Source organism: Lepidochelys kempii, chromosome 18 (genome assembly GCF_965140265.1).
Source record: "Lepidochelys kempii isolate rLepKem1 chromosome 18, rLepKem1.hap2, whole genome shotgun sequence".
Classification (NCBI taxonomy): Eukaryota; Metazoa; Chordata; order Testudines; family Cheloniidae; genus Lepidochelys; species Lepidochelys kempii.
In genome coordinates, this window is record NC_133273.1 from 14020031 (window position 1) to 14047791 (window position 27761).

The 27761-nt window shown below is 39.7% G+C and overlaps 1 protein-coding gene across 11 annotated transcripts in view; it reads right to left on the bottom strand.

Moving 5' to 3' along the window:
* KIF1B (kinesin family member 1B) overlaps positions 1 to 27761 on the bottom strand; it is a 150054-nt gene that overhangs the window by 113060 nt on the left and 9233 nt on the right. For all 11 annotated transcript variants that reach the window (XM_073316479.1, XM_073316474.1, XM_073316470.1 and 8 more), the window contains exon 2: positions 26818 to 26998. In XM_073316479.1, the coding sequence (XP_073172580.1) occupies positions 26818 to 26923 (106 nt within the window). In that variant the 5' untranslated portion in view covers positions 26924 to 26998. The remainder of the gene's footprint in view (positions 1 to 26817; positions 26999 to 27761) is intronic.

Genomic DNA, 27761 nt, shown 5'->3' on the forward strand with positions numbered 1-27761 from the left:
TACAGACAGTTTATACCCTGAAGCCAAACTTTGATCTTCCTCACTAAAGGCCATTTGTTTCTCAAATATTTAGCCTAGGTACTCTATACTTGTAGGAAAGCTTAACCCTTTTTCCTATAGGCGTGTCCTATTCCACAACACCCTAATCTCTTATCTCAGTCATTACAAAACTAAATTCCAAGGGGAACCGAGCCCTTTGAAAACATATAACCTCAGAATTCCCTTCCAAGATTTAACAGCTATACCAGATGCTGCATCCCTAAGCAAGACCACTATCCAAGGCTATGGGATAGGAAGGGGATCTCTGCCCCAGACTGCTGTTTCGGCCACAAATAGCAATAGTTGCTACTGTATTTCTACTGGCCAATTCCACTTTGCTTAGATTTGCCATGCTGACATTCCTGCCTTATAAAAGCTGACAGACAGGCAAAGCCAAGGATTAATATGCCTTACACCAATATGCTGTCACATTGCAAAGACATGTTGCTTTGGATAGCAACGTGGCATCATAACATTAGTAACAAAAAACAAACTGGTAACCTAAGCAATCAAATGTGGCTTCAGTCTCCCTTTGTCTCAGCCAAGCTGTAATAATTCTACAGCACACACATTTCAGCCATTTCTAGTAATCAGAAAAACCCCAAACCAATCCCTTTGGTTCAGTTTTCTAGGGTTCCATTCCTATGATGCTGTCCTTGCTCTTATTATTCCCTTCCCACATCCCACTCATTCATAGCTATCACCATCCACAGCACTGAAAGGTGATGAAAGGCTGTACTTCCTTGCAAGGAACAGAAAATTTTGTGCTCACAAGAAAGGATTACTAAAACTAGTTACCAAATGAGTTCAAAGTAACATCCTTATGAGTGAGTAGGTTATTTGACTGATTTCAAAGGCTAAGTTTATAAGTGAAAATAATTTTCACCATTAAGTGCAGAAATTGATAGAATCCATTCCCATCTCTCTCAAGTACACCTTAGCTCAGTGGTTCTTAACCCTGGGGGTGTGAGATGCCATTTCTGGGGGTGCAAGACATGCCAGGTTTTTTTAGAAGGTAAATCAAAAACACAAATCAATCACAGGCATGTAAATACAACTACATTGTTTTATCAAACCTATGTATTTAACGATTACTGTAATATACAAACAAAATATACCTAGGTTTAAAGAACTGAACTACTTCAATGATTTTTGATAAGGGGTGCAAGAACATATTTTGAGAACCAAAGGGGTGCTGGCTGCTGTAAAGGTTAAGAACCACTGCCTGAGCTTGATAGCAACTCCAAGCAGATAGAGAGGCAGATGCAATAATGCTAACTGTCCTAACAATTATATTTCACTATGTCACTTAATAATCCCAATACCATGCTACTGCCATCCCAAACTCTACAGTTACTACAAATGCAAGAGGAGTAAAGGCTGAGGGAAAGAAGCCGCTATCCCCTCTTCCACATCTGGCACTCTGACACATTCCATATAGCTCCTCCTGACATGCGAAGCCTGAATGGACTAGCAGTAAGCAACAGAAACGTGGCAATATCTTCACTGACAATGGTATGTGTGCTTTTACTGAAGGATAAAAAATGTTAGCTATCCTGCTATAAAACATAATGAAGACAAGGCACTGTAGTTTTCCCAGTAGGTCATCTAGGCAAGGTCCTCTATGGGTGGACAGTATTGTGCAGACCTGACTTAGCTACCTCAGTGTAAAAATTTGCCCGTGCCTTGTCGCCATTTAGGATTTTAGAGACAATCGTCGTGTATTAGTTATCTCACTATAAACACACCTTTCTGTCCGTGAAGGCAACACCTACACTTGCACAAGAGTTAACATTGCATTTTAAGACTCTTCTGTGTCTTAGGACATAGCTACACTGGAAACTTCAAAGCGCTGTTGCAAGAACGCTCCCACGGCAGCGCTTTGAAGTGCGAGTGTGGTCGCACTCGAGTACTGGGAGAGACCCCTCTCAGCGCTCCTGGTAATCCACCTCCACAAGGGGATTAGCTCCCAGCGCTCGGAGCCTGTCTATGTTAGCGCTTTAAAGGGCTCAGACTTGCTACACTCAGGGGGGTGATTTTTCACACCCCTGAGCCAGCAAATTAGAGAGCTATAAAAGGTAAGTGTACACAAGCCCTCAGTAACACTGAAAAGAGAACAAGCAGCAGGAACTGTTTAGGGTTACTCAAAGACAAGTTTGTTGAGAAAGTGAACTGTGAATTGTAAGAGCATTAACCTTGAGGACATCTCCAAAAAGATTCTCGATTGCCAACAGACAGATAGAAAGCATTTATCTAATGCACTAAGAGCTTTGTTCAAACAGGTGATGAAAGATTATGGAACATGAAGAAATCCATGAGAAGGTTAACTTCTTTTAAGCAATTAGGTAACAGTGACTTATTTTAAACACCCTTATTTCCCCAAACAATTATTCTCATAAAGGAGTAGAACGTGTGCACAAGAAGCCAAGAATTTTAAGAAAGCTATATAATTTATCATCCAGGGAATGATGACCTTTCACAAGTCAGAGTTTAAATTTGCCTCAGATTAGCATTTGATAATCAACACTAACTAGCACGGTTAACAGTCTCAGAGAAGTCAAAGTATCAACTACCCTTTTGGTCCCAGAGGCATTCCTTCCATGATAAAGTTGAGGTACACAAATACCACATGGGGGAAGTCTTGATTACTGTTGCCCATGTTGCATCTTGAAGACAAAGAAATGGTTATCCAGAATTGTCACCTTTCAAAAAAAAACACAAAATCTAGTTTCTCCTAGTCACATATCTGATATATATGGGATTTAGCAGTATACAGACAGACAATGATGAAATTAGCTTCTCAACATATCCAAGGAACCAGGGTGGATAAAAATCAATGATTTAAAAATATATATCAGATTTTTTATTTAAATTGGATTTTTTTGATAAATGCTTTTTGAGGAAAACACTCAAAAAGATAGTTTTAAGTAAGATACATTATAGCTCAGATATTTCATCATGGAATAGGAATTATAAATTCTAATTCTATAGTATGAGACAATATATTCATGGAATGTTTAAGAAAAGTTTTGTAAATGAGTTCCAATAGTTCATTGATTAGGGACCCAATCTTATGGGGTTCCAGGGGCTTCTGTATAGATTATTTAGGATAATGTTTCTATCTACCCAAAGGGACTCAGTGCTCAGTCTAGAAGATACCATCAGAGAGGCCTAGTTTTGCAATTCTCAAACTGTGGATTTGTGTCTCCAGAGATAACATGCTTGTTAACAGCAAAAATGTTTTAAAATAAATAAATATATAGAGGTGAGAAACAGACCTCAACCCTACTGTCCCTCTGCAAATTTGTGTACAGAGTCAATCCCTTACCTCTCTCAAAGTGCAAAGCTTCAATAAGTTCACTGAATATAAGATTGTTGGGGACGAAATAGAACTGGACAAGGAGAAGTAGTCTGGAGATAAATGTGAGAAGGGAGGGACAGGCAGTAGAAACAAAAGTGAAACTGTTAGAGTAGCATATTCCAGAAGTCTTGAGGTCTTTTGTGAGTGTAGCCTTCACTGATTTGAGATCTACCATACCATTCTTTCACTAAAAGGGAAAACCTATAATGGCAGCAGGCTGTAAAAGAGACCCAGTTTGGGAATATTTTAATGACCTTCCTCTACCTGTAGAGAAGTCAGGCATGCGTGCAAAATGCAAACAGCGCAACAAAGAAATACAAGGCCTGGTTTCCTGAATGAAACAACATCATGAGAAGTGTTCCTTCTCAGAAGAAAGCTGTGTTGAAGGTGACATGTCTGAACATGCAGGATCTTCAGGATGGTAAACTTTTTTATTTCATACTTCTTTCTTAAGGACTGCCTGTCTTCCTTCTGGACTACTTGTGAATTCTCATGTCTGAGCAAAAAATATAGTTGTTACTCTATGGTACTATTATTTTAGATGCAGTTGTGATAAAAAATAAATAGCCAAAATAGGCAGATCTTCCTTTTACAATTTCACCTTTAAAGCAGTATGGAGTGTCAGAGAATACAATGAGTAATACTAAATGAGCAGTATGGTAATAATAAATTAAATAACTGCATTGACTTATTTTGTTTAGAAGAATCCATCCTCAACATACAGGATTCTGAAGACTATCCACCTTCAAGATCACCATCATTTTCTATAGTTTCAGAGTTATCTGCAAATGATAGTGTTTCAGTCACATCATGTATGTCACACAGCCACAGTATATCACCTGTAGCAAAAAGAAAAAAAAATATCTCCCATCATCCAGAAACAACCATAGATAAGTTTGTGATAAAAACCAGCAGATTACAAAAAGAGGTAAAACATTGATGAAAACATTGCCCAGTTTGTTTATGCAACAAACTCTCCTTTCCGTAGCATTGAGAACCTACACTTCATTAACACCAGGATACAGTCCACCCAACAGAGCAGATGTTGCAGAAAAATTCCTAGACAAAGTTTATGAAAGAGAAATTGAGCAGTGTGCAAAAGGTCTACAGGGCAAAATTGTTAACCTGAGTCTTGATGGGTGGAGCAATGTCCACAATGATCCTGTTGTATGTGCTTGTGTGACAACAGAAGAAAGGAATGTCTTCCTTACAGAAACAATTGATACATCAGGAAGTGGACACACAGCAGAATACTAACAAGTAGGAGCAATAAAAGCTATAATAAACTGCAGGGGGAAAAAAAACCAAATGTCTAGTACACAGCTTGGTCACAGACAATGAGGAAAAAGTATCCAAGATGAGAAGAAATTTAGAAGAGAGTCCCAAGCTAATAATGTACGGTTGCAGTGCTCATTTGATGCACCTCCTAGCCAAAGGCTTCAGTGTTCCAGAAATAAAGGCTAATGTTGTTGAAACTGCAAAATACTTCCGTAACAACCACTTTGCAGCAGCTGCTCTGAAAAAGTGGAAGGAACAAAGTTAACTCTCCCACAAGGAGTGCGATGGAACTCAGTAGTGGACTGTTTTGAGCACTGTATCAAGAACTGGCCTAATCGGATGACAGTTTGTGAACAAAATAGTGAAAAAATAGACGGCCCTGTCACAGCCAAAGTTCTCAACATTGGGCTTAAGAGAAATGTTGAACACCGGCTGAGTACCCTGAAGCCTATTTCTGTAGCCTTGCAAAATGCAGGGAAATAGATGTTTTATTGCTGACACTCTTGAAATTTGGAAGGAACTGAGTGAGATCTTAAAAAGAGAGAAATATGCAATGACAGAGTTAAATTACAAGCATTTAAAAAAAATAAAGACACAAGCACCATCTCCAGCTCATTTTCTTGCAAATATTCTCAATACTCGGTACCAGGGTCAAACCTTAACTGCTGAAGAAGAGGAGCCGGCTGTGACATGGACATCCAGCAATCATCCCTCTGTAACGCCAACCATCAAACTTCAGAGCGAAGGGTGAACCATTCAAGAAATGTGTTTGCTGATGAGGTTTTAAAGTAAGTCACACCAGTGAACTGGTGGAAGTCACTAAAGCACTTGGATTCAGAGACTGTTGAAGTGATGATCTCACTTTTAACAGCAGTAGCTTCTTCTGCCAGTGTAGAAAGAATTTTTTTTCCTTTGGACTAATTCATTCCAAATTGAGAAATCATTTGGAGCCTGAAAAAGCAGGAAAGCTTGTTTTTCTTTTCCAGATTATGAACAAACAGGAAAATGAAGGTGAAGACAACTGAGATAGCTGCAGAAGCCAGTATTTAAAAAAGTTTCTCATGTTGATCTGGCTGACAATTTAATTTTTGTTTTGTTTTTTTTTAAATTTCATGTAACTATTTTAGTTAAAACAATTTTAACAAAAACAAAACCGGATTTTAAAAAAATTTGAATGTTTAACTAAATTCAAAAATTCATATGCTTGTTTTGTTAAAATATTATGTGTTTGCTGTTGAGGAAAAAAATCCAGAATACACAACGTTGTTTTCATTAAATAAAACAATTTAAATGTCTATCTGGTAATGTTCTCTTAATACAGCATGGCAAGAAAATCCTCCAAATATTAATGATTAACCTATTGAACCGGAGACAGTTCACCTCCCAATGACTTCATAAATATCTGCTTCAATTACCTTTGGTTAATGAAATAACCAATCATTCATTTTCTGATATAGCTGTAAAACTAATCTGAAAAGTTTTCAAAATAAATCTCTTTAAAAATGTATAGTGTGTACCGTCTAAAAATGAAACCTACATCTATCTCTGGGTTGTGAAGAATATGTATTAAGGTTATAACAACCAACAAGAATGCACTTATGTCAAAATCCATGATTAAATCAAGTCTTCCTGACCAGTGATTTAAATCAAATCCAAGCAAGCAACAACATAAAAGAGTCCTATAAACCTCATAAATAGGTTTAGCATTTCCCAGCTTGTTCTGGCACTTGCAACAGAACTCCTTAAAACCTAGGCAGATGAAAATACCAATCTCCATGGCAGATGCAAGTCCTAAAATAATCACTCTAGTATTCCCCAAAGCTAATTTTGCCATATTAACTGCTGAGATAAAGCCATCTAAAATTTATCATAAGGCATCTCACTTAATGCATCTCTTTAAAAGATATTTAATGACAGCCAACTGCTGTCACAAAGACAAGAAAGCAGGTGCTAGTGTCCTTCTTAATGAAGAGGCTTCAAAACTCCCATATTTAAAAAGATACGGATATTGAGGTTAGGACTGTTGCTGCAATGGCACTAGATATAACATGAAAAAATCCCTGTCCTAAATATTTTATAAGTAACCATCTCAAGCCTTATACTAAAAGGTACTGCACTCACGCCACCCACCTTTTAGGGATCTTGCTGTTGTGAGTTTGACTCGAAGTTTGGGTGGGCCCTTTGCTGTGGGACACAGAACACAATTACACCGGACCCTTGCTAGAAGGCGCGATTTGGGATCCATGCATGGTACCGTGTTATAACGGGGAACACATTAAAATTATTTGCAATTAAATTTGGGATCCATGGCTGCAATCACATTATATGTGAATTCACGCTATATGGACATGTTTTAGTGAGGGTCCGGTGTATATCTACACCTTGACATCAGCCTGTGCCCCCTTCCTCCCTACTTTTAAATAACAAGACTTACTTTCAACAGGTTTGTTTAAAAACACTATGATCATCATCAACTGTATTACATTTCACACACTACAAAAAGCTCATGGAATAATGAATAACGATACCAAATAGGCTGCCCCATTTATGGACCTGTCTACATTATAAAGATCTACCGTCTGGGGAGACTGTTCTAGGGAGTTAGCACAATTTGGTTTAATCTACATTGCACGATTGAACCGCATGGTGAATTTCTGGCTGAGTTTTAGTAGTTAAGCACCCCCACATCAGAGCTGTGTCTAGGCAACACTGACTGTGCAGTAGCCAGACTGGGGGGAGGAGGGAACAGGGGGGCGCGAGAGTAGAGTACTAGGGCAAGACTGAGTTGTTCTTGCTATTCTGTTCCATACAAAGAGGAGAAAATTGCTTTTGCTAGTGAAACTAATAGCTAGTCTCCTTTCAGAGGGTTAAATACTTAACCCCAAAAGGAATGTTTACTCTGGATTCTGTAGGAGACATTAAATCTACCTACCTCACCTCCCCCCCATACAAGATATTTTGCTGTGAGACAAGCAGCACCACACCACTACTGATCATTTAAAAGCAACAGGAGCATTTCTTGATGTATGTTAGACAATGCAAATAGGACCATCTCCTGAAGCTGCAACCTGACTCATCTCCAAGCCTACTAAGGACCTTGGTAACTAAAGATTTTCACCTCAGTATTTCTATGGCAACAGGCTAGAGCATTTTGCTAAAGAAACCAAATCAAAAGGTTAAGTGTTTGAAGCAGCAACTAGAAAAGGAGTACTTGTGGCACCTTAGAGACTAACCAATTTATTAGAGCATAAGCTTTCGTGAGCTACAGCTCACTTCATCAGATGCATATTGTGGAAACTGCAGCAGACTTTATATATACACAGAGAATATGAAACAATACCTCCTCCCACCCCACTGTCCTGCTGGTAATAGCTTATCTAAAGTGATCATCAGGTGGGCCATTTCCAGCACAAATCCAGGTTTTCTCACCCTCCACCCCCCCCACACAAATTCACTCTCCTGCTGGTGATAGCCCATCCAAAGTGACAACTCTTTACACAATGTGCATGACAATCAAGTTGGGCTATTTCCTGCACAAATCCAGGTTTTCTCACATCCCCCCCACCCCCATACACACACAAACTCACTCTCCTGCTGTTAATAGCTCATCCAAACTGACCACTCTCCAAGTTTAAATCCAAGTTAAACCAGAACATCTGGGGGGGGGGGGGGTAGGAAAAAACAAGAGGAAACAGGCTACCTTGCATAATGACTTAGCCACTCCCAGTCTCTATTTAAGCCTAAATTAATAGTATCCAATTTGCAAATGAATTCCAATTCAGCAGTTTCTCGCTGGAGTCTGGATTTGAAGTTTTTTTGTTTTAAGATAGCGACCTTCATGTCTGTGATTGCGTGACCAGAGAGATTGAAGTGTTCTCCGACTGGTTTATGAATGTTATAATTCTTGACATCTGATTTGTGTCCATTTATTCTTTTACGTAGAGACTGTCCAGTTTGACCAATGTACATGGCAGAGGGGCATTGCTGGCACATGATGGCATATATCACATTGGTGGATGTGCAGGTGAACAAGCCTCTGACGTACTGCCCTCAATACTGCATCCTGAGGTGCTGAATACATTAGGGCCCCATGTGGATCCTTTAGCCCCAGGATGGCACAGCAAGAAATTTTGGTTGAAACAATGTCCAACAACATTAAAATGAATACAGAACACTTACAGGGAAGTTCAGTACAGCTGAAGTCTATTAATGATGGAAAATGAAAGCTGAGTGTTTCAATTCACAGAACAGTAAAAGTATTTTGAAAAAGAACAGGAGTACTTTGGCACCTTAGAGACTAACAAATTTATTAGAGCATAAGCTTTTGTGGTCTACAGCCCACATGCATCCGATGAAGTGGGCTGTAGCCCACGAAAGCTTATGCTCTAATAAATTTGTTAGTCTCTAAGGTGCCACAAGTCCTCTTATTCTTTTTGTGGATACAGATTAACACAGCTGCTACTCTGAAACAAAGTATTTTGACTCAATTCTCTGCTCATTAAGGGTGTCATTATTTATAGTTCAGGAAATTGAAGGCTTCCACCCAGAGAACAAGTATGGTATCTGCAGATATAGTGCAAACTTCTGACATAGTTCCATCTGTTTGTTTCAAACTTGCACTTGATGTACTGTCTCCAAGGATAAGAGTCAGGTTTCAGAGGAACAGCCGTGTTAGTCTGTATTCGCAAAAAGAAAAGGAGTACTTGTGGCACCTTAGAGACTAACCAATTTATTTGAGCATGAGCTTTCGTGAGCTACAGCTCACTTCATCAGATGTTTACCGTGGAAACTGCAGCAGACTTTATATACACACAGAAATTCAGTCACTATTAGCTATTCAATCCTCAATCTCTCTACTAAGGCTGGAAACAAGAGGGCCCCAACTGTAAAAGCAATTTTGTGGGATGTGAACATCAGCTCATTAGAACTGAACTGACACCAACTTCATGTAAGACAGCAAGCAGTCATTAGATGACAACTTTCAGTCATGACTGATGCAGGTAAGAGGTTTTCTGAAGTCAAACACCTGACAAGAGACAGCAAGGCAGCTAAGAATTAGGAATATTGTTTTAAGAACTACTTAGGCATCATACAGCACACACCAACTGATACTTTTACGGGATAGGTAGATGGGTGGAATCTGGCCATTTCTGAAGGACGCTGGCTAGGGCTTCTGGAGAAAATAAGTAATATTTCTTTGAACAGATAAATCTCAGTCTAGAATCTGATAGTGCAGACAACTGCACAACAGTAAGAACCAACCTAAAAGAATCCATGATCATGCAGTAATGTGACACTGTTGGCAACACTTGACATTTTTGTGAATAACTGGAAAGCTGTACTTTCACTGGAAAAAATGAAAAAACATGCTAGAATTAAAAAACTGGAGAATCAACTCCAACCTCTCCCCCCCCCCAAAAAAAATCCCACTCAACATTAAAAGCCTTTTATTTATTTATTTTTTGCAATCCATGTAAAGTCAGGAGGAGACATTAGTGAGTCATGATCTATGCAACTGTCCCATTTCCTACCCATGACTTACTGCTCCAGTGCTGCTTCACTACATCCTACACAGATTAACGGTTTAAGAACAAAGACCTAGGAAATTGGAATGGCAATAAGGCAGACAATCACATCAGGGCCCACATTACTGGCCTTGTTATTTACAGAATAAACTTGTTTTTCTGCTATTTCAAAGGCCCAGTGTGGCAATTATCTATTCTGTTTGCAAACAGACACAAAGATTTTTGTGTTGCAGCTATATTTAGTTTTCATGAGAGTGGCACTGCAGTAACTTTGAACACTGAGTTAACCTAAACAGCCAGTTTGAGAAACACAATCCCTTTTCCAGGACCCTTTCTGAAGCTAAAGTCAATTTCTTATCATGTCATGTAGAACCTTTCTGCTACCTTCAGTGTAATTTTCACCTGTTCCAGATCCTAGATTTTAAGTAGGGGTAACTAAAGGGATACTTAAAAACACAGCATCTCTTATAAAGCCAATATTACAATTTTAAAGGACACTAATAGAGAAGTACTCTAGAAGTAGAAAGTAGGGGAAAAGCAGTTTTAACTTCCAAAAAGACTGTTACAGATACTTCTGTGATCACTGAAGAAACCCAAACTAAAACTTATGGGGATATGGTCATGTTAGAAACCATTTAACAAATGCCCTTACTTGTGTATTGAGACCACACTGTAAGGTCCACCTCTTTTCTCGGGAATTAAAAGGTGGAGAGCGAGGCATGGGAAGTGTGGGATATTAAGTTTATGCTCTGTCCAGCTTGATGACTTGCACTGGGGTCCTTTTTGGTTCTTTTAAATGAATTGTGTATTTTAATTTTACAAACTCCAATATTGGATAAATACTTCTGTTAAAAGACTTAAGCTACACATTTTCAGTTTTTCAGCTTGGAGAATGAATTTTTAATTCCTTATGAAACTTAAATAATGTTATACAGTTTGGATTTCAAAAAACTGGAGGGCAGGGGTGTAGAACCTCCCATTGCACTTGAGGTGTCTCACCCCAGGTAGATTCAGATTCTGTAGAAAGTCAACTTTCATTTAAAAAGTTTCTATTCCTTATGGTTGTGAAGATGAGCCATAAAGTGCTGTCTTAGTCTGAAACAGCTCCAGGAAGTGTTACCTGCACACTCTATTTTTCTGCATGCTTTGAAACCTATAGGACCAGATTTTCAAATAAATGGGAGCACATAATTGTATGCCTGCTTTGTGTACTCCCTACTGCATCCATGTACACAAATTACTTACATATGCCAATAACCAAAGGGGAAGACAAACTGTCCTAAAATATTATTCCACCTAATAAGTGATAATGAATGCAACATTTTAATGGGAAGTTTAGTTATAACAAAGGCCATATGTTACCCTTGACCTTTGTTCAAACCCTCCCATTTCACAGTGGATCATTCTCTGAAAATGATGCAAGTGTTCAGCCCTCCTCTTGTTTTTTTTTCCACAAACCAGAATTAAAAGCATAACTGGTCCCCATTCATAGAATGGGTTTGTTACACCTTCTATAAAGAAATGTCAAAAGCTGAACTAAATACTGTACACTGAAATTAAAGTATGGGAACATTATGTTTTGTATTTTTTTCCTGGAGGAAGGAAGGTTATTAAATATTTAAGACTCCCAATGTGTGGTCCAAAAACCAAATGCAGTCAGAGTCCTAAAATGCAGCTCATAGCCATGGTCCCTGTAATAGCAGTCTGACTCTCAAAAGTCAGAAGTGGGCACCCTGGCTTTAGAAAAGTTAGTTTCACATTCTTAGGGTCCATTCTAAAAAGAAAAGTATGTGATTATGCAACTGGAGAGCTCCCGGGGCAAGAACAAGCTAGAAAATGACCTACAGATCATTAGCCATGAACACAGGATAATAGTTATATAACCTTTGTTTCCACAATCACCTACAAAACAAAAGAGCAATACCAGCCTTGCTCCCCAGTCCAGCTGATGACTGACACAGCCAGCTAATGCAATACAACTGACAAAACGTTTTTCTCCTCACCATTTCTTTGCTTTGAGATGCAGCAAAAGTGTACTGATAACTACAGAAGAGGACTTAATTCATAATAGGACAGAGGGTCCACAAAGCAGCCTTGGCTTACAAAGGGATGAAAACCCACACACAGTTTGACCTGTCAGTCTTTGTGCAGGAAAAGCCAGTGTCAAGTATAATGAGGGATGCCTGACTAGAACCGAGGTGCAGCAGCTGCAGCAGCAGATCAAGGGGTGGGGAGGAATTAGCTTGGATGTACTAGGGAAGCACTGGCAGCCTTATTTGTTTGGAAGATGCTTAACTGTAACTATTCTTGCGCACTTCAACAGGTAACTCCTGTTCCTTGGAATCAGACACTTTTACAGACCATCCTCTGCAGCACTACTCAATCCCCACAACAGTTTTCTTACTATCCCCATCTACCCAGTCTGCTCCATCATTTTGGTGTAGGAAGTAGATAAAGTTGCAGCCTTTCAAAGTTAGTGGACCAACTTAATCCCTGGATATTCTGAATTTAAGAAACCAAGTAGCTATTGCATCTGAACAGCAATCACATATACCTGAATTTTTCATTGTGTATTTTAATAAAATATATATTTATCTTCTACTTCACATAACCCTTGCAGAACCTCATGTTCAAAGAGTAAAAATTTTCTCTCATAAACATGTACTCATCCCTAGAGCCCTGCAAATCTGTGGGGAGGGGATAGCTCAGTGGTTTGAGCATTAGCCTGCTGAACCCATGGTTGTGAGTTCAATCCTTGAGGGGGCCATTTAGGGATCTGGGGGCAAAAGAAAAAGAAAAAAAGAAATTGGGGATTGTGCCTGCTTTGAGCAGGGGGTTGGACTTGATGATCTCCTGAGGTCCCTTCCAACCCTGATATTCTATGATTCTATGATATCTGCAGACCACATTTGCGGATAGGGCTCTACTCATTCCTAGAGTCACCACTGGATGAAGGAGCACAAGAGATAGCTGACATGAATCTCGCTTATTTTGAAGTCAGACAGCCACAGTCCTCAGAGTCTGGGGTAGCCCATTGTGTGGGCCTATGAATAGCTCTCACTGAAAAAAAAAAGATCTCCGGAATGCTGTACAAAGAAGGGATGTTTTCACAGGAAGACTGACTGACTGAGGGGTGGGGGCAGCACATAAAAGAAGAGAAGCCAACACTTACTATGTTCCTCATCTCATTTGAAGTACACACACCACATTTGGCATCCTCACCCCCCATTAGTGATCAGACAGGTTACAGGGCATCATACCAAGAGACATGCTGTTCACTCTATATATTCACTCCAGTGACGAATCAGCTAACTCCAGTTTGCCCTTCAAATAAGAACCAGCAGATGGAACTAACTGGGGCTCAATCCCTGGATTATGAGACATACATTCGGGGAGGGGGGGAGGGGGGGAAATGGATTGAGAGATTAAAAATCCACCAGGGACTCCATCAATTGCTGGATTTTTTTTTTTTTAAAAGGCTTGTAAGAGGCAAAAAGCATATGTGCAGTTTGGGAAGTTGATTTTCTATCTTTTGTGCCATTCAGTAAGCCTCCTGTCATCTACCTGATTCCAGGCAGGTTACTTTTGTAATTAATGGATTAAAATAAATTCAGACATTCATGCTGCTGCTCCTTCCATATCTACCAGAACTGGAAGCACACACATTCTTAGGGAAATTCTAAGAGCTTTGCTCCGAGTTCCTACTTCACCAATCAGTCCTCACTAAGGCTAAGTCTCCCACTGGTGGGAGAGTAATGGTGTGAGCACTAGCCTAGGCAAAAGCACAGGTATTTTTACCACTGCCATTTATATTTACTTAGGGTTAACTGACATTTTTAATAACCTCAAGTGAACTGCATCATGGGTAGAGCAATGTTTACAGATTTTGTTTGGGGTGGGGGGGCAGGGAAGAGAGAATGCTAGTGTTGACAATCTTTTAGGAAAATGATGTTACCAGCAGGTTTAAAATTCAGATACACTTAAGGAAATGGAATCTGAATGAGCCTTGTCCACTCCACCTCGCCCCATATTAAAAGAGGATTGCTGAAGTAAAACATAGTATTGTTCACCTGCCTATGTAGCCAATGTAATTGGGACAGATTAGGGAGAGATTTGGGGGCCCTCAGCATCAGACCAAGAAGACTAAACCAGTGTTAGAGACAAAATGCAAGTCTGTTTGGAAAATGTAGATTCACACCCTCAGAGCAGATAGCAACAATGGAAACAAGTTTCTTACTCAGAGCAGGGTGGAATGAGACTCATATGAATTGGAAAATGAGTAAGACCACACACACTCCTGTTTAGTACAGACTCTCTCTTACAGATACAATGCAACATCAATTAAAGAGATTTGGCTACCTCGTTTTTAATGAGAGAGAAAGGCTTGAAAAACCAGAGTTAATATTACAAGAGTCAAATGCAGGGACATGGACACTTCCAGCCTGTAAAATAAAGTTTGCTTTCAATCAAGACATTGTTTGCATTTTTCAACCCATCAGAAAGAAAGAAAACCAAATACAGACTGGTTTCAGAGTAGCAGCCATTTTAGTCTGTATCTGCAAAAAGAAAAGGAGTACTTGTGGCACCTTAGAGACTAACCAATTTATTTGAGCATATGATTTGTTAGTCTCTAAGGTGCCACAAGTACTCCTTTTCTTTTTGCAAATACAGACTAAGAACAGCTCCAACTAGAATTCAACAAGATCCACTCCCCACATGAGGAATTCCATCCCTGCATTGTGAGGAAGGCTGGGTAGGGGAGGGAGTGATGCAGGATAGTATCAATGCTAGGCAAATGCTTGCCCACAGAAGCTGCTGGAAAGCAGTCTCATCCTCAGCTGCTCTTGCAGATCCAGTTGCTATAAATACCATTTCTGCAGCTGGCGTTTTGGGAAGACACCATGCCAGCAGACTTTGCCTCCAGTGGGAGCTCGTTACTTGAACCATATCATCCTAACTGTTCAGCAATCTTGATTAAATCCCTGTCCAGACCTCCAGTTTTGTCCCTTGAACACTTCACATGTACTAATATCTTAGAAGCTAAATACATATTTTATGTACTTAGCTACCTCCAAACATCTGTAAGACATACAATAAAATCATTAGCCAGCTATTAAGGAAATCATTTTTACCTTTCACTTTTGATTCCATCTCCCCAAAAGATATTGTAGTCTTTAGAAATGGATAAAGGCTGAGCTAACAGGACATAATGGGTAGACTGATTTCAATCACCAATTTTAAATCATTTAAATCAGCAAGTAGGAAACCTTAAGTTAATTAATAAATTTCAATCCTGTTTTGCATTTGTACTTATTTTCCTAAAGAAAGGTGGCTTCTCACTGGTTGGTAACCGTTAAAAATGTTAATTTTAAACTAAATATAACCTTTACATTAAATTTGGTACTTTTGCTAACCAGGAGGATAAATATGTTTAGATATAATGTAACCAATCTACAGATTACCATACATTTTTTCAGATTCTTAATTTTTATATTTTTGCATTACATTAGGAAACTCAACAAATTCATTTACTAGAGATTAATTTTTGACTCATGATTTGTGTCAAGTTGCATTTGGAAACTGGAATTCAATTAAAAAATAACAAAAACAGCATTTTAAAATTATGTTAAAGTGACATTAAAAGTGCTGGATACACAAGACATCTGCTTTTCTGATAACTTCCCCCTCCCCAACCACAGTCATTATACAATAACTTAAAATAAAATGAGACTGATTCATCATCTAGCATCAATCAAAGAGGACTCCCTCTTTTTACATGTCAATTACTGACTGTTCCTTGTTTGAGGCCAGCTTGTGCTGCTTTCTTGCTGATGCATTTTCAACAAAGCTGTAGGTGGTGACTGGTGAGTCATTCCCTGATCTTTGGGACACTTAGTTTTGCTATAATTTTGTCCTATTTACTGATTCAAGATGCTTTCAAAAGTTGAAGACACCTATGTATCCCAAAACAGGAGAATCAATTTATCTTTCCCCCCCCACACACACACAATTCTGATAACATTTCTATAATGCCTTTCATGGGAGCATCACAACACATTTTAGAAACATCTACATAATTACAAGATATTCAAATATTAATTTTACAGATGGAGAAGGCCAGGAGAGAAATCAGGTGACTTCACCAGGTCTGCCTCTCAGTCCAGTGCTTTTACAGAAAGTCAAGCGATTTGGGAATCCTTAAAAGCTCACCTAAGAATTATTCTTATGCAAAGAATTTCCTCTCACCTTCCAATAAAACAGACAAGAGGGCTTTAAAGAAAAGACAGGGGTTTTTTTTAAACAAACTAGCAAAGGATTTTGGCTCAGCCCATAATACAAGCTTTTTTTTTTTTTTTTTTTTTTTAATAACTTCCTTTAAAACCCTATTCTATGCCTCTTTCCCTGACATGGATCACGTAGGTGTATGCCATTGAACTGTGACAGCACAAAACAGAAATGAAAATAGTGTATTAACCCCGGAAGTTCCTTGTTTGCCCCACTGTAAAGTACAGAAGAAAGAGGGGACATCAGTTCCTCAGCCAGCAAAATATTTCTGGATTTCACTAAACCTCATTACAGAGTTATTTGCTAAAAAAAGTTGAGACAAACAAGCATTAAACCTCAAAACAAGCTTTTGAGGTAGAAGTATTACACCCATTTTATAGGTAACTATCCACTTGTTTAAGTGACTTGCCCAAGGTCATAGAGCAACACATCTGCAGCACTGGGAACAAAACAAGGATTCCAGAATCTCAGTATATGTTCTAACCACAGAGAATGCTTGAGCACTGTAAAGTTACACAGAAGAATGAAGTTGGCACATCAGAGCCCAATTGACTCCTAGTATTATTATTCACAACGATCTAAATGTAACCTTCACATCTCAAGCAGGGAGATGAGTTCCTAGGTACAGCTACTATGTGCCACACTTTGAGCTATTCCCTTGCCAAACTGGCCAATGGTTCAAGGAAATGCCATCCTAAGGCATCGCCAGGTTTCAATGCTCTGAAGTTTTCTGATAACCATATTTACAGTTCATTACACCAAGGTCCACCAAAGTAGTACAAATATTTAAAAAATCAGTGGAAGTAGAAAAAATAATCAACTTGAGATTCAGATTGCCCAAAAGAAAAAACAAAGAGGAAAAATGTCTTGAGCGCCAACATTTCCTGACAGGCACGTCATGCATTTCATGTCACACTGATGGGATACTGCCAGCTTTACTACTGACATCCACAAATTGTACATTTCAGAAAAGAGCAGTCATCAAGAATGGTATTAGTTTATAAAAGTGGACACTTCCACCTATTCTAGTCTCTCCTGGCTGCCAAAACCACACAATTCTTTTAAGAGAAAAAGCAGGAAATGTTGATTGCAAAGCTTGGGCTCATGGGATTATTGGGACAGACAGGTTACAATCAAGGCCTGATCTACACTAGGAAATTAGGTCGTCATAACTACGTCACTCACAGGCATGAAAAAGCCACACCCCTGAATGAAGCAGTTAGAACTACCCAATGTCTAGTGCAGACAGCACGAGGTTGGTGGGAGAATTCCATCAATCTAGCTACCCCCTCTCAAGCGAGAAGATTACCTACACCCGTGCAAGAAGCTCAAGCCCATCAGTATAAGTAGTGTCTTCACTGAAACACAGTGGCACCACTGCGGCTTTAACTGTAGACAAGCCCCAAGTATTTTGTTTCTTCTTTCTGCCCCTCCCAAGACCAGAGAGAGGACAAGCAGCAGTTATATAAACTCCCCTATGTCCCTCCTACCTAAGTGACCTTGATCCTAGTGTAGATAAAAGCCAGTCTCTGCCAAGCAGCTCTGGTCTCACCACAAATTCAGACCCAGCTATTTCAACTAGACTAAGGGCTTGGCTACACTAACATTTTATAGTGCTCTAACTTGCTGGCTCAGGGCAGTGAAAAATCACCCCCCTGAGCGCAGCAAGTCAGAGTGCTTTAAAGCACTAATGTAAACAGATTCCGAGCGCTGGGAGCCATGTTCCCAGCGCTTGGAGCTAATTCCTTCCTGGAGGTGGGTTACCAGGAGCGTTCGCGAGTGACCACACTCGCACTTCAAAGCGCTGCTGCAGGAGCGTTCCCACAACAGTACTTTGAAGTTTCCAGTGTAGCCATGCCCTAACTCTTAAATAAAACCATACAAAGTAGCTTGGGAGAGCCTAAATTTATTAGACTTTGGCATCAGGTCACTCATATCCAACCTCAGGTTTTATAATGCTATTAGGGAGGAAGAATACTATCTGATTTTTAGGTTTAGTTGGTTAGGTTTTTGTGGCTTTTTAAAAAAAAAAATCACTCCACTAAATATATTGTAGTTTTCTCTATTTCTCTATTTAAAAAAATAGACCTAAATTCAGATCACTGTCACAATAAGGGAGAAGAAGCTAACAAACATCTTCAGAGCTACTAGTAAAATATTTTTATTTGCAACTAAATTACTACGGTGGAGGATACTATTTTCCACAACCATAAGATGTAACAAATCAACAGTGGGCAGAATTTAAAAGACATCCCAGTCAATTTATCCAGTGTAGCTATTGGGAGAATTATTGATCAGATTCCTTTATTCTACCAATCTTTCAATGAATACCAATCCCAACTCCTCAGCCCCACACTCCAAATAGGAGCTACTTAAACCATAGTCAATGCCACAAGTCATATCCCTGGGGCTACATGCTTTAGTTCGCCTCATGCCGACTCATCACAGTACCCATTGCCTATCCCAAAGCAGCACTCTGCTAAGCAACAGATGCACCTAACTCAAAAAATGAAAATCCACTAACTCCATTATGTTTCCTGAAGCGTTTGTTTGGAGGGCTTATCGAAATCACATGACAGTGTGCCATACAGCATGCTACCAATACAGCAGAAATGTTTACACTTAAAGGAATGTTAGTTACTTCAGGTTCGTGGTAAACTTGTTATACCATTTTAAAACATTTTGGTGTAGAAATAGATTTTAAGAGCACATGGTAGAATGACAGAGGGAGGGAATGAAAATATAGAAAATGCAAGCAGAAGGCTAACTGAAGATGATGCCCCATATGGAGAAAACACTATCTCAATACAAATGATCACCAGGCTGAATGGTTATAGAACAGCCAAGTTTTCATGACCACAGTCCAACTCTGTGAAAGAAAACTGCAGAATGAACCCAAGGGGTTAAGCCTTGAAGCCTAAAGCAGAGATTTGTGGAATGTGACCATTTCAAGGGGGTGGTCAACTATGCAAGCAGTAGTCAACGGTTAGGGAATGTCCAGATCAGCGGGTAGTGATCAATAAATTGATCCCCGAATCAACGCCGGTACTCCATCTTGGCAGGAGGACTAAGCAGAGTCGATGGGGAGCTACCACGGTTGACGGGCTTCCGTGAGGACGGCCAGGTAAGTCGAACTAAGATACTTCGAATTCAGCTACGCGAATAGCACAGCTGAAGTTGCGTATCTTAGTTCGAACCCCTCCCTCATGTAGCCCAGGCCTGAGCGTTACATGTTGTCAGTTTCCTTCTCATCTAGCTGAACAATCAGGTGTGCTGTGCATGTGTACCTAACTGTACCCATCCAAAAAAAAAAAAAAAAAAAAAAATTCCAAGGAGTTGTAAAAAGCTGCTGTATGTCAGCCAGGAAAGCTGCAAAAAAAAAAAAAAAAAAAATCAATGATTGTTTAGTTTTTGTTCAATTTTTTAATCCCAGAAAACCATCTTTTTGGTGGTGTTTTTTTTTTTTAAATGAATCTGATACTAAATGACAACAAAGGTGTCTAAAACTCCTTAAAAAAAAAACTGCTGCTATTCCAGCCAGCTGCTAATTTGGGAGTGGAGTTCTTTGTGGTTCTTTCACTTCCAGGTATTTGACTAACATTCTCTTCATATTGACTTAAGAAAAGGGATGTGTTGGTGTATTAATATTTACAAGCTGAATAACTAGAATTTTAAAAGCAATAATTGCATTCTTTGCTAGCTGAATGTGTATTTAAATGGGGTCTTCTCTCTTCCAGCTTCAGCCACTGCTCAAACCTGGCTTTAACCATATTCTTTTGTTATTCAGAAACCTGGCCTTATGTCTCTCTCAAGTGTCTGGACAGAGAGATTACCCTATCATTTCCACTGAAGTAGAGCAACACTGAGCTTCTTAAATACATAAGAGTTGAGCTTGCAAATCCAATAAACCAAGAAGAAAAATCTCAATATATTTACGTTTGACAGATCTCTATAACCACTGTAAAAATAATGACTATTACATGTAGAGCATACCTTTCTTTCCATGCATTACATGCAGGGGTCATTTCACATACTCATTACTAAAATGTAGCAATTTCTGAAGTAGAATGCAGCAGGCTTCAAATCAACTTTCCATACTAAGATGGTTTTTGCAAATATTTCAAAGTCTTCATTTTCATTCAATAACAACACCAAATCTTCATCAGACCCAAGGAAGAAGTTAGAACTTCCTTGGCTGGAATGAGCCTGGAACTCATTGAATTAAAGGAAGTTCCAAGCACCAAAGACAAAACAAAACAAACAAACAAAAAAACCAAAAAAACAAAAACACACTATTTTGGCCCTGACCTGAACCCCTCCTGTTTTTTTTAAATTAAGTGCCTAAACAGTACTGTTTTGTAACTTCTCAGTTCTCCATGCCTATGAACATCTCCAACAATTTCTCTATTCTCCTCTTCCATTTCCAAAGACTTTATGGCAGTAACTTTCAGCTGCATACCATCTGCAATCAACTATGATCTCAACAAGCAGCTCAGGCTTGCTGCCAATGTTCCAATCCCTTAATGTAGTGAGCACATGACTTCAGCTGGACTGCAGGATTTCAGTCTTTCTAGAACATATTTCAGTTCTGAAAAGATGATTCGTTCACACAACTCCTTAAATACCCAGTATTATACTTGTGTTGACTGCTATTCCTGCAGTCTCTGTGCATCACCAGGGCCAAACAAAATTTACACTATAGGCTAGCATATTAAGAGAGAAAACTCAATACACAGCTACAGAAAATGCATTTAATAAATATGTTCACAGAATTGATTTGAAAATTCCCATGGTACTTTCTACCTACCCTTTTCAGAACTCAAAATCTTGGCTACTCATGATACTCTTGCAGAAAGTGTTGAGGGATTTTAAGTAAGTACATCATCCTCAGCATCTTACAGCTTTAGGTGGATATAGTATTCTTTGTCTGTACCTATTGCATAGTTTTGCTATGTGCTGTTAAGTAATTGCCATGGAATCGTTCTTTCACTGGTTGGTGAAGTGATTTCTATAAATACACATAACATTTGTAGGTATACTAGGAGTTATTATCCACCTTTATAATTATAATGGAAATACTTAATATCAGATTTCCAATGGTTTAACATACTGCTCCAACAGTGACCCTAGAACAGAACTTACTAGACAAGGTCTCAGGTCCAAAGTTTATTTAAGTTGCTCAGAAGTTTCTAGAAAGCGAAATAGAAACCAGTTTACTCATTTGAAAATTAAAAAAAAGCATTCCCCTGCCCTCAATTATTTGAAGTTCTTTAATTAAACATCATAGGTTCAAGTCCCTAGTATGAAACAAGCTATTTTGGCATTTTAAAATACACGTTTGAAGGGACCAGTTGGTATGACTACCAGCATTTATTATTATTTAAACCTATAAGCCCTAACCAAGGTTGACTGGGGTACTATTAAGCGAATCACTGTACAAACACACAGGACAGTAAAACAATTTCTACCCCCAAGTGTTTGCAATCTTAATTAACACCACAAAAGAGGCACAGAGTTAAAGTGACTTACCTAGAGTCACAGCAGGTCAGTGGCTGAACTGAGAATAGAATCCAAGCCTGAGCCCCAGATAGTGCCCTACCAAGTGAAGCATGCTTCCTCTACAGTTTCATATTTGTGTCATTTGTACTATGAATGCGTATCACAAGCCTTTTAAAATTGGAGACTCAGTTACCTCTATAAATTAGAGGGCAGTATTTTTTTTAAAAGGTCTGTTACTTGTGTTTTAGCAACTTTAAAGAAACATTTTACAAATAGTTTGTTTTTCCACTATTTATGCTATTTACTTAAATTCACTCAGCCTGAACTGTGAAACTCAACTGAAACTAAAACAAGAGAACCCGTTTTTTGTTTTACATGTATTAGCACAGTGTAATTGCATTCCCAACACTGAATCAAGAACAGAATAAATACCAAATACTTTCATTGACATTTTAAAATATTTTGTGAACATATTTGCGCATGCTGTATTTTGTAAAGACTTATTGTATGAATTAATTTTGGGGTCTGAACTATTAGCATCCCCTTTCTAAAAAAATTTTGGATGCTTTTGAAATGATATTTTCAAGCAGGCATTCAAGCTATCACATCTAAAACTTGACTTTTCATAGTTGGAATTTTCTCTTATTTCCAGTGCTTTTGTTTGCCTCTTACACCAAGATCACTGACTTGTGACAAGCTCCTTCACGCCACCCTACATGACTCAAATTCATATTAAGAGAAACATACGACAAGCCATATGTTCTAAAGAACTCGGTCAAGAAACACCACATCATATGTTCTCCCAATCCACTACTTGAAGATTTATTATAACTTTCAAATAGAGTGTGATATTTTGGGGGTGGGAGAGGAGAGGGTACTAAGATAGTTATACTAATACAACTCCTACTGTGGATCTAAATTCCCCCTAAGCTGCCCGGCCACGCAGCTGCCTATTACGCCCCACACAGGGGCTCAGGGCCACGGCCAGGGAAGAAGGTTGCCTCCCCGCCGGCTCCAGCATGGACCTGCTGCAGCCGGCCAAGAGAGAGGGGCCACTCCTGGCCCCGGGAGGGTTGGAGGCGGGGGACTGGCTGCTGTGACCAGTGGGGAACTCTGTGCTCCTGCAGCAGGGGTGGGGCTTCAAGCAGAAGAGATGGTCTGGGCAAGGGACTAGCCTCCCTGAGCCTGGGGTTCACCCGCTGCCCATGAGGTTACACTTAATCTCACTGGGATTCTCTCGCTCGATAGCAACCCCAACAACGCTGCTGGGCACTGACTGGCAGAAAGTTTAACAGCCAAAGAAGCCAGCCTACAAACCCTGCAGATACAAAGGCACTATAGCAAAGAACAACCCTGGTTGCAATTACAACGTTTTGGGCATGGCTACACTTGAAACTTCAAAGTGCTGCCGTGGGAGCGCTCCCGCTGCAGCGCTTTGAAGCGTGAGTGTAGTCATGTGCCAGCACTAGGAGAGAGCTCTCCCAGCGTTCCTCGTATCCACCTCCACGAGTTCCTCGTATCCACCTCCACGAGGGGATTAGCTTAGAGCACTAGGAGCGCGGCTCCCAGCACTGGGGCACTGTTTACACTGGCGCTTTACAGCACTGTAACTTGCTGTGCTCAGGGGGGTGTTTTTTCACACCCCTGAGTGAGAAAGTTGCAGCGCTGTAAAGTGCCAGTGTAGCCACAGCCTTAAAAGAGGTTTTAAGAAATGTGGGGTAGAGCTTTTCTGAACTTTTTCCACTTGCCTAAAAAGCAGATAATGATTGTCATTGGTCCAGCCTCCACGAGGGGGATAGCTCCCAGCACTGGTGCACTGTCTACAATGGCACTTTACAGCGCTGAAACTTGCAGCGCTCGGAGTGTGTTTTTTCACACCCCTGAGTGAGAAAGTTGCAGAGCCGTAAAGTATCAGTGTAAACAAGCCCTTAGATAGACTCCTGTCTGCACCATTTAATGAGATGTTTAAAAATCAAGCTTGAACACAATTTAAATTGTACAGCTTAGCACTGGCTTGCCCAAGTAGCATAAGTAGGGAGGGACCATGTGAGAAATACAGGAGAACCTCAGAGTTACGAACTGACCAGTCAATAACACATCACATCTGAAACTGGAAGAATGCAATTTGGCAGCAGCAGAGACAAAAAAAAGCAAATACACTACAGTACTGTGTTAAGTGTAAACTACTAAAAAAATAAAAGGAAAGTTTAAAAAAAGATTTGACAAGTATGGAAACTGTTCCTGTGCTTGTTTCATTTAAATAAAGATGGTTAAAAACAGCATTCTTCTTCTGCATAATAAAATTTCAGAGCTGTATTAAGAACCACCATAACGTTTTGTTCCAAGTTACAAACAATTCAGAGTTACAAACAACCTGCATTCCTAAAGTGTTCGTTACTGAGGTTCTACTACTGTATGTTCAAAAATCAGGTACCAGGAGAGATTCTTACCAAAACTACAGGACTTGTATGACATTCTTCGGTCCCTAGAGAGACAAGATGTGTGGGGTAGTAGTTTTTATTGGACCAACTCCTGCTGGTGAGAGAGAAGCTTTCAAGCTTACACAGGGCTCTTCTTTAGATACTAGCCAGAGAGAAATTGGAGTTTAAACTAAGCTTATGCCCTTTTTTGAATTCATTTTTGAAGACAGTACAGGCCAAGCCTAACTTTTACAATTATTTTTGTCAGTGTAAGCAGTCTTGGACAGGTTAAGTGACTTGCACAAAGTCAAAATGAGTCAATGACAGCCAGAAATAGAACCCAGAAGTCCTAAATCTGTGTCCACAGATCTAATGTCTAGGCCATCTGCACACAAGAGGAAAATCCTAACTTTAAAATGGATACGGTCAGACCAAAGCCTCCTATAGACTCTTTAGTGAGTAAACGCAGCAAGACATGTCATTCCTCCCTCCCATTTCTTTTCCCCACATTTTATCATCTTGAAAACCTGTTCTTTTCATTTAAGAAAACTCCTTTTCCCCCACCCCTCTAGATTCCTGACATATTTTCCTTCCACTGTGAAGAATGAAAGCTAATTCTCTTTCCCCCCCACCCCCGATTCAAACTGCAATGATTCCAGGGCCATTGCAATTTAAGACTCACTTCCCCCAGTCTTTAAATGTCCTTGGTCATTTAAACCTGATCATCTCAGCCAACTTGTATGAAACCCAGGGCAAATCTACACTACAATGCTACATCAGCACTTCTGTGGCACTTCTGGTGAAGACATGCTGGAAGACCGCTTTCCTGTTGGCATAATTACTCCACCACAGCGAGAAGCGGAAGCTATATCAGTGGGAGAGCATCTCCTGCCAACGTAGTGCTGGTGTGGACAGTGCAAAATTTGTGTTGTTTGGGGGAACGGGGGGGGGGGATTTTTCACACCCCTGAGCAATGTAAGTTATATCAACTTAGGCTGGAGCCCAGACACTCTTGTCACTGGACCATAAGCAAGACATTTCCACACAGACCTAGAGTTGGAAGATCTTAACTCAAGCCTGTCCTTTAACTTGAAAATTACTGCTGTCAAGATACCAACCCAGCAAGAAGGGAGGGAAAACAACAAGACAAAAAAACCCACACAGACCTCATTTCAGGGTTAAAAGAAAGGCTTGAGTTAAGGTCTTCTAACTCTATTCCTGTGTAGCATTCCCATTATAAATGCCATCTGATAGGGCTTTTAGTTCTCCCATTCTAAATTGCACTGAGCTGTAATCTGGCAGGCAATCTTCAGATAAAGTATGTATTTAAACATTAAAACACTTATTGGGAAGTAAACTGCATCTACAATATTTTAAGTCCCAGTTTTCATTTTATTTTTAGGGGGAATTTCAAATCTACTAGACAGAAAACTTGAATTTCATCTTTCCAAGATCTTCCATCATGCCAGTAGTTAGAAGTATTTGTGCTGAGATTAAGGCGGTCTTGTGCATGGCCCATCTCTTTTGGTGATGTCACAACCTTTACCGTAAGAATAGACAGATGTCACAAACAGATTTAACATGTCAATGCAGGATCAGTCTGAAGGAGAAGCTCAGCTCAAAAGGAGAAAGAGCCCCAGTTACTGAATATTACCAGTTACCTAAACACAAGCAAATAACATCCAAGTAAATGGTGTATATTTACTTCTGGTTACCCAATAATGTAGTGTTGGGCTGTCTGCCCCAAGGAATAGGAAAGCAGTCAGTATCAGAGGAAGTTGGCTGAAAATTAAAAGCTACATAAAAAAGGGTGGGTTTAGGTTTTTGTTTTAGTTAACATTTTGTGAAAAGCTCCCGCTTTGTCTACCAACTACCTGTCCTGCCAACTCTGGGGCTCCTCAGTCAACGGACCATGAAGGAGAACCCCAGGGGAAAGATGGTCCCAGAGGCTAAAACTATCTCAACTCCAAGTAACACCTCATTTGATTAAATGACTCAAACAGTACTATGTTAAAGCACACTAAGGAACCTTTAATGTAGGCCCTGGTGGTGCACACGAACCAATTAATGACAAACATTAGGGCACTTTAAGTAATTTGTGCTATGGGAGTGTGATTTCTAATCATGTGGACAAGCCCTAACATTCACTTCAACATCATATTCCTCCCCCAGAGCTCTCAGTTCACCACCAGCTAACGTTACTTGCCGCAAAAATCAAGATACCCAGGATTCAGACTTCTCTAATCAAATAGAAAAATAATGAAGTCATCCATAAGAGCCTTGCAAGAGGAAGAAGCTTCCCTAAAAGGGTAATTCCAGATGCTGTAATGTTCACCGTAGTCAGTTTACTTTGATCAAAGGAGGGGAACAGGGCAAGGTAGATTTCATTAGGAGGTCAGAATGAACTTACTGGTTGAGTTGCCTTGCATCTGGATGATGCATTTGGATTCTTTGCTGGTCTCTCTGGAATTGAAGGGCCTGACCCGGACAGCCACCTTCACAGAAGCTCCCGACATTTTGATGTCCTATAGTGTTGAGTCCAGAAATCAGATGCAAAGGTTTTTTTCCTTTTTATGATCTCTTGGAGTTTTCTAAAGAGAAAGTGAGATTCAGTTACTTTAAAAATACATTCAAGACAGATTACATTAATCTGTAATCTTGCCTCAGATTAACACATAACACATTACAAATTTTTATGTCTATTCAGAGAATCCAAAGCTAGAGATATCCCCATCATGCTCTTAGTCAATGCCCATGTCACCCAATGCATACTGCTCTTGAAGTGAACAAATAAGTGTTTTCACTCCTTGCCTCCCTTCCCAGAAAGGAGTGGAGACTAGAACTACTGGCATCTCTTGCTCTGCCCATAGCATCAGAGAAAAGGACCCCAGGTCTTTGTGCTGTTTGCTCTTTTCACTGGCACACAGAAGCTTACAGAACATCGCGAACACCCAGGGATTTTCTCCTTTCAAAGTAAATTAAAATCTTAGGTTACTGCTTGTACATCTATCAGAGTAACAGCTGTGTTAGTCTGTATTCGCAAAAAGAAAAGGAGTATTTGTGGCACCTTAGAGACTAACCAATTTATTTGAGCATAAGCTTTTGTGAGCTACAGCTCACTGTAACTCACGAAAACTTATGCTCAAATAAATTGGTTACTCTCTAAGGTGCCACAAGTACTCCTTTTCTTCTTGTACATCTAGTGTCCTTCAAGCAGACACTACAGAGAGACAAAGCGACTTGCCTTTCAAAGGGATTTCCACCTAAAATTTCTACCTCATCAGACGTTAACCAATATATTCATCTGCTCAAATCACAATAAAAATATTTATGGCTCAAGTCCCGTCACATCCA